This window comes from Lipotes vexillifer, unplaced genomic scaffold (assembly GCF_000442215.2).
Source record: "Lipotes vexillifer unplaced genomic scaffold, Lipotes_vexillifer_v1.1 scaffold2059, whole genome shotgun sequence".
Lineage (NCBI taxonomy): Eukaryota > Metazoa > Chordata > Mammalia > Artiodactyla > Lipotidae > Lipotes > Lipotes vexillifer.
This window is the reverse complement of record NW_006797468.1, coordinates 463,056-473,949: the sequence shown is the minus strand read 5'-3', so window position 1 is coordinate 473,949 and position 10,894 is coordinate 463,056. Positions and strand designations below refer to the sequence as shown.

The window sequence follows — 10,894 nt, the reverse complement described above, 5'->3', positions numbered from 1 at the left end:
GGATGAGAGCAATGCCTAATTGTATTTGTGTGGTTCTCTGAGATCATGTAAAAGATCAACCCCTTGGGCTTCCCTGGTGGTGCAATGGTTGAGAGTCCGCCTGCCGATGCAGGGGACACGGGTTCGTGCCCTGGTCTGGGAAAATCCCACGTGCCGCGGAGCGGCTAGGCCCATGAGCCATGGCCGCTGAGCCTGCGCGTCCGGAGCCTGTGCTCCGCAACGGGAGAGGCCACAACAGTGAGAGGCCCGCGTACAAAAAAAAAGATCAACCCCTAAATGTCAGGTAGAACCATTAATTAACAATGCCAAATAGAGGAGTCTGATTTACATCTTCGTTTTGGTAGGGGAGGTAATGTCCTAAGACATATTTAATTTTAGTAGCACATGACTATGCAATTAGAGTTGGTAGGTCAGGATTCCATAATCCCTGGATCAGTGTCTCGATCAGCAGAGGTAGTAAAAGTTCAGACAGACATGAGAATCCCTGGTCTTCCTACTGAAGTGAGTAAATGTGGATTAAACGGGCAGGTATAGCAAGGAAGGTGGGGCTGAATACAAAGTGGATAGGTGGACAGCAGGTTCCCAGGTGGTAGGAGAACCTGGGTGGGGAGCGATTCTGTGAGATGAGCTGAAAGGGGAGAGGCTGGGATTCCAGGGTGGGGCCTCTGAGTCCTTCCCTGAGAGGTGATGATTCCTGGTGAAACCTAGGTGTGGCATGTGCCCCTCACGGCAATCCTGCTGAGAAATTTGAGTTTGGAAACAGACCAAAATTGTAAGGTCAGATGACCCATTTCCAAGCCGTGCAATTTTGTCACGTTACTAAAGCTCTGTAAACACCTGTTCACAACACTGGTTCCCTCAGTAAAGGATTCAAAATCAGCAGGGTTATCGTGAGCCTCAATGAAGCCTCTCTGTGGAGCTCTGCAAGCAGGGATCTCATTTAATAAAACTTTTTCTTTTTCTTTTTCTCTAGACCTAGGAACAAGGAGGTGTGTTGAAACTCCTGCAGAGAGGACCATGAGAAGGGTGCACAGATCTCACACCCAGGCCTGAAAGATGGGGAACTGCCTCAAATCCAGCATCTTGGATGACAGCTCTGTTCCTGAGTCTCCATCCCGCTGGGTGGGCCCAGGCGCGAGGAGACGCTGGGATCAGGAACCACATCCGGAACAAGTTCCAAATCCCAACCATCTTCCAACACCCAGCTCACTTCACCAAGCAGCACAGCTGATGGAAGAGGAACAAGTGAGGTTAGCTCAAAGAATCAGCCTTAAAGAGCACCTGCCTCAAGGAGTGTACGGAACAGATGGATTTGAAGAAAAGATCCAGGAGGAGTGTGTGATTTGTTGGTTGGAGTTTGTGCGTGGGGACTCCATCAGATCTCTGCCCTGCGCGCACTTCTATCACCTGAACTGCATCAATGAGTGGTTGACCAGGTCCTTCACCTGCCCCTACTGTCACGGGCCCATGGATGTCACACAGCCTTCATCCCAGGACTATAATTGAGCCAGGATCCCTTGTTTGATTTCAAGTGTCCCATCATTTTTAGTGATTTTGATATTTTGTCATCGTGTCTAAGTAGCCAGGGATTAGGAATTAAAATCATGCACAAAGATTTCCTAAAAATTCCTGTCATGTTGCAGATGACGGCAAACAATTTATGTTTTAGAAACTTAGGGAGATAATAGCATGTAAAGCCTTGACCAAGTGTTCAGAAGTGTAATTATATCTTAGCATTTTTCCAGTACATGGGACATGTACCACGTTGCAGCAGCTATACATGTTGTATTGTGTCTGTTGAAGATTAGGGAAAAGAAAATGGTTACTTTTCCTAAGTGATATAACTTTCTTCTCCCCAGTCCAAACTGGCATTTGGACCAAGGTTTTATGAAAAACTACAATTTATACAACTGAACTAAAATGAAATCCAATTATATATGAGTGAATAAATGAAGAATCTTATTTTCAAATAACCCTCCTAAATGGTCTTATCTTTTTGTTCTCCATCATTTTGAGACATTTAACTTTTTGTCTTGTAAGTCCAATCAAGGGGAACAGAGTGTGTCCCAGGGAAGAACAGTCCTGAGTAGGTTTATTAGCTGTGTAATTACGGTGTGTTCATGTAATTTAGCTGTGTTTGTGTAAAGGGATAATAAAATAGTTTTCCATTTAAAAGTCAGAGTTGAGGGAGTGATATTGCTGGAGACCCCACGTGAAAGGGAGTTAGAATGATTCAGGATGAGTGTATGCAGAGGTTTGACTTGGATTTGCAATCATGATTTAGAATCATGGAATAAACTGAACTTCTCATCACTGTGGGCTAATAAGCATACACACCTCCGTGTTTTCCACATTTTTATCTCTCAAATGGAGGTGTTCATATATTATTCATTAGCAATAATAGTCATAGTCGTCTTCCTTGTGACCATAGGCAAGGAAAGCCCTCCCCTTCTTTCTCTTAGAGCACACTGCATGTTCCCAGTGATTAGGGCCACATCCTCGTGAAGGACTGATGTTTATGAGATGTGGGTCTGGAAATTGGAAAACTGGGGTCCCGTGGCTTCTCTGTCCTTCCTCAGCTTTGCCTTCTTGATGCTTGTACTGGCGACCCCTCCCCTTTCACCCTCTCTCCTAGTTCAGAAGAACTTGTGAGTCCCACCCAAACCACCCAGACCCTGGGTAAATGCCTGCCACAGCTCTCAGTGCTCCATCTTGTGCAAACTGGTCCCCTCAATTCTATTCCTCCTCTGTCTTGGACCCCAACCCTGTGGAAGCAGAGGGAGGTTAGGTGACTGGACACCCCCTGGCACACAGAATCCTCTAGTCCACCCTGAGCCATATATGTGGGACATTCTCTCCACTGAGGCTGTCCAACCAGTACTGAGTGAAAAAGAGGAATCTGGCTCCAGGGGATAATTGCACAACTTTCTCAGACCTCCTAGGACTATAAGCCATTTGTGATCTCCTGTTCCAAATACACCCAGACAAAGGCACTTTAGGTTTGATTTCCCATAACAATCCTCCTAGGATCCGCACAAACATTACAACTCCCTATCCAATCTTTGGGGATAAGTCTCTGATGACTGTGTACGGAGTGTCTTCTCTTTCCTCTTCTTTAAAATTTCTTTTTTCTTAATTTAACTGTACTTGATTTACAACATTGTGTTAGTTTCAGGTGTACAGCTTCACATTCTTTTCCATTATAGGTCATTACAAGATATTGAATATAGTTCCCTGTGCTATACAGTAAATCCTTGTTGTTTATCTATTTTACATATACTGTAGTGGTGTGGGTCCTCTACTCCTAATTTTATCCCATACTCCTATTTTAGCACTCCCCCTCCCCTTTCCCCTTTGGTAACCGTAAGTTTGTTTTCTATGTCTGAGTGTGTTTCTGTTTTGTAAATAAACTAATCTGTATTATTTTTTAGATTCCACATATAAGTGATATCATATAATATTTGTCTTTTTCTACCTGACTTACTTCATTTAGTATGATAATCTCTAGGTCCATCCATGTAGCTGCAAACTTCACTATTTCATTCTTTTTTATGGCTGAGTTTTATTCCATTGCATATATGTACCACATATTATTTATCCATTCATCTGTTGATGGACACCGAGGTTGCTTCCATATCTTGGCTATTGTAAATAGCGCTGCTATGAACATTAGTGTGCATGTATCTTTTCAAATTAGTGGGTTTGGGTTTTTTGGACATATACACTAAAGTGGAATTGCCGGGTCATATGGTAGTCATATTTTTAGTTTTTTGAGAAACTGCCATACTGTTTTCCACAGTGGATGCACAAATTTACATTCCTACCAACAGTGTACTAGGGTTCCCTTTTCTCCACATCCTCGCCAACATTTGTTATTTGTGTTCCTTTAGATGAAAACCATTTTGACAGGTGTGAGGTGACATCTCATTGTGGTTTTGATTTGCATTTCCCTGATGATTAGTGATGTTGAGCAGCTTTTCTTGTGCCTGATGGCTATCTGTATGTCTTCTTTGGAAAAATGTCTATTCAGGTCTTCTGCCCACTTTTTAATCAAGTTGGGTATTTTTTTTGATGTTGAGTTCCATGAGCTGTTCATATATGTTGAATATTAACCCCTTATCAGACATATTATTTACAAATGTTTTTTCTCACTCAGTAGGTTGTCCTTCATTTTGTCGATGGTTTCTTTTGCTTGCAAAAGCTTTTAAGTTTACTTAGATCCCATTTGTTTACTTTTGCTTTTGTTTCCTTTGTTTTAGGAGGTATGATATGATATCAAAAACTGTAATTGTGAGGGGAGGAAAGTATATATGAAGGATTTAAAAATGCATTTGGAATTAAGAGATCAGCAACTTAAAACAATCACGAATATATATAGACTGATATCATATACCTATTATTTATTATCAGTATTATAATTATTTATATTTATACCATTCTGATTATTGTCAAGTAAAATCAAATCCAGAGTTCTACAGGGAGAGACTTTAAATAGAAAGAAAGGTTATTGCAGGAATTCCCTGGTTGTCCAGTGGTTAGGACCCCTCACTTTCACTGCCATGGCTCCTCAGGTTCAATCCCTGATCGGGGAACTAAGATCTCGCAAACTGTGCTGCACGGCCCAAAAAAGGGAAGAAAGAAAGAAAAGCTATTGCAATAGGGAGAACTATCTTATTGCAGAGATCAGCAAGCATCTCAAAGTCAAACCAAAAAAAGGATTTTCTTTCACATGGTAAAGGGGGTAAGTGGTAAGGGGAAGTTGGGCACTAGGCGGAGCTTAAGCCAACTGCGTGACCAGTGTGGTGTGGAGGGAAATATGTCTTGCCATAGCCCATCTATCCAGGCTTCCCATGTCTCCAACCCCCTCTGCTTGCTTTCCATGTCTGTCCTCAAGTATCTCTACCCACTGTGCCGTAGTTTGGTTATGTTTGCCTACTGAAGGGCATCTTGGCTCCTCATAGATTTTGGTCATTGTGCATAAAGCTGCTGAATATATTGCATGCTGTTTATTCTGTGGACACAAAATTTCAAACCATTTGGGCAAAAATACAGGGACACAAATGATGCATCGTATGCTGAGACCATGCTTACGTTTCTAGGAACCCACCAAAATGTCTTCCAAAGTGGCTGTACATTATGCATTCCCACCAGCAATGAATCAAATTTCCTGGTGTTCCCCATCCTCCTTTGTGACTCACATTATCAGTTTTTTCAGTGTTAGCTATTGTAGTAAGTGTGCAGGGTATCTCGTTGCTCTTTTAATTGGCTGTTTCCTAACGACAAGTAATATTGAGCATGTTTTTGTATGTTTGTTTCCTATCTGTATATCTTGCATGATGACCTTTCTGTTCAGATACTCAACCATTTTTTAATTGGGTAGTTTGCTTTCTCTATGTTGAGTTTTACAAGTTCCTTGTATATTTTGGGTACAAGTCCTAAACATTTATGTTTTGCAAATATTTTCTCCCAGTCTGGGACTTGTGTTTTCATTGCTTGAATTGTTTCTTTTGTAGAATGAAAAATTTTAACTTAATAAGGTCCATATTATCAATTTTTTTCTCATAGATTGTTGTTTTGATTTTGTACATTAAGCTAATTAATGTATATTAAAATTCGTGTATATTTTGTTTTCTTATGTCACTTTTTGCTTTAAATTTTACGTTTAAGTATATGAACTATTTTGAGTCAACATACATATAAGTTTTGTGTCTTTGTTCATTTCATTGCATATGGTCATCCATTTGTGCCATCATCTTTTGTTGAGAGACTGTATTTCCCATTGAGTTGCCTTTTCTTCTTTTACTACGATCATTTGACTGTATTTTCCTGGGTCTGTTTGTACACTCTCTGTTCTGTTCTTTTTTTCTATCTGTCTATTATTTCTCCAATGTCAGGCACTCTTGTTTACTGAAGATTTATAATAAAGTTTGGATTAGGAAGTATGGTTCATCAACTTTGTTCTTCAATATTACCTAGTCTACTCCAAGTTTTAATAGAGTTAGCTGATAGCTTCAAAATAGCTTGATTTGTACTGGGATTGCACCGAATTTATAGATCAAGTTGGGAATAATAAACATCATAACAATATTGTGTCTTTCGATCATGATCAAGGGATACCTCTCCCCTGATTTACATTTTCTTTGTGGTTTTTTTTTCAACAATGATTTTTTTTCTACACACAGACTTGTACATATTTTGTTGGAGTTATACTTGAGGATTATTTGGGGGGGATGCATTGAAAATTGCATTGTTTTTCTTTCCAGTTCCAATCATTAAGTGTTAGTGTATGGGAATGCAGTTGACATACTTTGCTTCTTGTTATCTCCGTCCATTCCAATCAAAGCACGGTGTGGTAGGCTCCATTTGGTGTTAACTTTCAAAATCGTGGCCTTGAATAATCCAACACTGATTTCAGTTACTCAGACAGAGACTAGGAGAGGGCGCCAGGAAGCACCGAACAGCGAGCTCCGCGCGTCTTCTACTGCCCCACGGCCCCTCAGACTGCAGGCGGCGCGAACCCTCCTGCGGGGACCCTCCTGGCGCGCTTGCGCATTCCGCCTGCTAACGTCACGGCGTCCTCGGTGAGGAAAGCGTTTCCTTCTCCGATGACTCGCCAGAGCGCGCCGCCAACTTCCGGACGACATGGGACCGCGTCGCCCTGAGAAGAACGCTACCTGTCCATGCCAAGGGCTAAAGGGGCTGTGGGCGCGTCTCCCCGACGACTTCCTTAAACTGCAGCAGAGCCCCTTGATTTCCTGGACGATCCCGCGTGGTTTATTCTCTACTTTCCCAGGTAGTATTTCAGCAGGACTGACTCTTCAAAAACAAAACCCAAGAACAACCGTCGTTGAGAGTTTGGATGGATAATCATAGAATGCTGTGGTGTTTGCTATGGATTCAGGCTTGTTTTGAGGGAGGAACCCCTACACAGATTCGGAGAGAGGGCAACACGTGGACACTCGTGACGGGAATACGCGAACTGTCGGGCCCTTCTAGGGCGACGAGGGTGCGGGCAGTGCAGGTCTGGCCGTGAGAGAAAGGGAAGTGGGGCGTCCACCCCCGGGCTTCTGTTAATTTTCAGTGGTTAGTTCCCCCACAACGGTAACGTACTTGAACAATATCAGACGGTTGCAGAGTGTATGTCTTCTAACGCTCACGTTATTTTAAGTCCATACATTATTTATACCAAAACCATAACTTATCACACTTTGAAATGAGACTACTGTCAGCTGTCTTTCTCCCAGGTCTTTATGAGATGATGTAATTTGATACAAAGAGTGGAAATTTCGGGAGAAATCCTTTAAAATGGATCAGAAAGGGGTAGTGCTTTGTGACAGCGAGAATTAGAATACGCATACCCCTCTCGTATGATTCAAGGCTTTCTAAAAGTTGGGCCCTTTTCACATCTGCGGTGATCTTCCACCTCATTCTCTGAGAGAGCTCTGCATTTTGTGGCAAAGGCCAGTGGGAGAAGATTTTTAATATGACCCTTTGCCTGACCCACGATTCTGGGGTTGTTTACTCTCCAAGATACAGTAAACTTTAATTTGATTTTAAGTTTTGAGAGCAATAATGGCACTTTATTTTTTTTTCTTCCTTACTGGATCTTTTTTTTTTTAACATCTTTATTGGAGTATAATTGCTTTACAATGGTGTGTTAGTTTCTGCTTTACAACAAAATGAATCAGTTATATATATACATATGTTCCCATATCTCTTCCCTCTTGCGTCTCCCTCCCTCCCACCCTCCCTATCCCACCCCTCCAGGCGATCACAAAGCACCGAGCTGATCTCCCTGTGCTATGCGGCTGCTTCCCACTAGCTATCTACCTTACGTGACCGGGGGTGTCAGGTCCCCTGTGGGGCCCTTAGCATATGCAGGCCTCACATCTCCCTAGAGTTAAAACTAAGGAGCAGACTTCAGAGGATGCTGCCACAGCTTTACTTTTTGTTTTTCATTGAGGTATAACTAACATAGAACACGATATTAGTTTCAGGTGTACGACATAATGTTTCAGTGTTTGTATATCTTGTGAACTGATCACTATAAATCTAGTTAACATCCATCACCACACACAGTTACACAGATTTGTTTCTTGTGATGAGAACTTGTAAGACTTACTCTCTTAGCAACTTTCAAAGATGCAGCACAGTTTTAATAACTATAGTCACCGTGCTGTGCATGACATCCCCGTGACTTATTTACTTTATAACAGACAGTTTGTAGCTTTTGAACCCCTTCACCCATTTTGTGCACCCCCACACTCCCCACCTCTGGCAACTGCAACTATTCTTGGTTATCTGTGAGCTAAATTTATTTATTTATTTATGGCTGCGTTGGGTCTTCATTGCTGCACGCAGGCTTTCTCTAGTTGTGGCGAGCGGGGGCTACTCTTCATTGCAGTGCACGGGCTTCTCATTGCTGTGGCTTCTTGTTGCAGAGTACGGGCTCTAGGTGCACGGGCTTCAGTAGTTGTGGCACTCGGGCTCAGTAGTTGTGGCTCGAGGGCTGTAGAGCACAGGCTCATTAGTTGTGGCGCACGGGCTTAGTTGCTCCGTAGCATGTGGGATCCTCCCGGACCAGGGCTTGAACCTACATCCCCTGCATTGGCAGGCAGATTCCCAACCACTGCACCACCAGGGAAGTCCCTATGAGCTTAATTTTTAAGATTCCTCATGTAAGTGAGATCTTCCTCTGTCTGACTTATTTCACTTAGAATAATGCACTAAAGAACCATCCATGTGGTCACAAATGGTGAGGCTTCCTTCTTTCTTATGGCTGAATTAAAGCAAGGAAACAGTTGGTCAGGAAACGCAGAACATTTTTACCGTGTTGCTTACTTGAATTGGCTCCAAAAATGTTTGACTTTTTCCCTTAATGAAACAATCATAATAGGTAGGACTTAACTCTCTTTGTATTTTGACCCATAGTGTCCCCTAAAATAAATTGGAAACATAAAATCATATATGTTGCTGACGAGTTAGTGTGTAAACACATGGCTCTAAATTTACCATGAGCTGAAAAGGACTGGGTGTCATTGGGTCCACCTGGGCCCATGTCCACGTGGACACCCACACCAGGGCAGCCTTTCTGGGCCTGAAATACTGCTGGGCAGAACCAGGAGACCAGGGAGAAACAGGAGAGGAAGATGGGAGGAGGCGGAGGGAAGAATCAGCTCCTCAACCCCTGTTCCAGGTGCCTGAGGAGTGAGTCCTGTGCAAGGTAGGATGTCCTTCAGCACTGCAGGGCATTGTGAGGGATGGAAGGGTGGAAGTCCTGTGGTCCTGGGCAGTTGTCAGCGCTCCTCCAAGTCACCTGCAGACCGTCCGTTGTTATGAAGGCCTGTGAGACAGGCATGCACAGCCCCCTCCAGACACAGACTTCCTACTGGAAAGTGCTTGTGGCTCAACTAAGTCTGCATTGTATGGCCTTTTCCTCTTCGTGGCCTGCTACTAGTTGCACAATTTAACCTTCATATAGTGTTCTAAACGGAAAACGACAAACTCACAGAAGCAGAGATAGAATGGTGGTTGTCGGGGGATGGGGTGGGAAAATGGAGAAAAGGTACAAACTTCTAGTTCCAAGTTCCAAGCCTCCAGCTTAAGATTACTTCAGCTATTCAGGATCTTCTGTGGTTCCATACAAATTTTAGGATTGTTTGTTCTGTTTCTGTTTTTATAAAGAAAGCCATTGGAATTCTGATAGGAATCAATTGAATTTGCATATTACTTTGGGTTGTATGGACATTTTTGAACAATATTCTCTCAATCCCTGAGCACAGAATAATTTCCATTTATTTGTTTTCAATTTCTTTCATCAATGTCTTAGTTTTTCACTGTCTAGGTCCTTTACCACCTTGGTTAAATTTATTTCTAGACACTCTTTTTGATTCACTTGTAAATGGGATGATTTTTTATTGTTTGTTAATGTGTAGAAATGGAACAGATATTTGTATATGGATTTTTGTATCCTGCAACTTTACTGAATATATTTATTCTAACAGTTTTTTTGAGTCCTCAGGGTTTTCTATATATAATATGTCATCTGTAAATAGTGACATTTGACTTCTTTTCCATGTTGGATGCCTTTTTTCTTGCTTAATTGCTCTGGCTAGGACTTCCAATACTACACTGAACAAAAGTGGTGAGAGTGGGCACTCTTGTCTGTTCCTGATCTTAAAAGCTTTCAGCGTTTCACCATTGAGTATGATATTAACTGTGGGCTTGTTATATATGGCCTTTATTATGTTGAGGTGTGTTCTTTCTGTACCCATATTGAGTTTTTATCATAAATTGGTGTTCAATCTTGCTAAATGCTTTTCTGCATCTACTAATCATATGGGTTTTGTTCTTCAGTTTGTTAATGTGGCCTATCACATTGATTATGTGGATGTTGAAACATCCTTGCATCCCTGGAATAAATCCCACTTGATCATGGTGTATGTCTTTTTAATGTATTGATGAAATTGACTTGCTAATATTTTGTTGAAGATTTTTGCATCTATATTAATCAGTACTTGTCTGGTTTTTGCTATCAGGGTAGTGCTAGCTGGTAAAATGAGTTTAGAAGTGTTCCCTCCTCTTCTATTTTTTTGTAGAGTTTGAGGATTGGTATTACTTCTCCTTTAAATGTTTTGTAGACTTCACTAGGACCTTCTGGTCCTGGACTTTTGTTTGTTGGGAGGTTTTTGATTACTGATTCAATCTCCTTACTAGTAATCAGTCTGTTCAGATTTTGTTTCTTCGAGTCAGTAATGGTAGGTTGTATGTTGCTAGAAATTTGTCCATTTCTTCTAGGGTGTCCAATTTGATGGAGTATAATTGTTCAAAGCAATCTCATGGTCTTTTCTGTGGTATCAACTGAGACCTCGTTTTTTCTTGGTGAATCTAGCTA

At 41.8% G+C, this 10,894-nt stretch overlaps 1 protein-coding gene across 1 annotated transcript in view; it reads left to right on the top strand.

The window, feature by feature from the left end:
- The window catches only part of ZNF596 (zinc finger protein 596), a gene marked incomplete at its 5' end in the record, with an annotated part of 25,340 nt that extends 18,646 nt beyond the window's left edge, over nt 1-6,694 (top strand). Inside the window, one exon of the mRNA XM_007469543.1 lies at nt 6,587-6,694. Within this exon, the coding sequence (XP_007469605.1) occupies nt 6,587-6,694 (108 nt within the window). The remainder of the gene's footprint in view (nt 1-6,586) is intronic.
- Between the last annotated feature and the right edge of the window lie 4,200 nt (nt 6,695-10,894).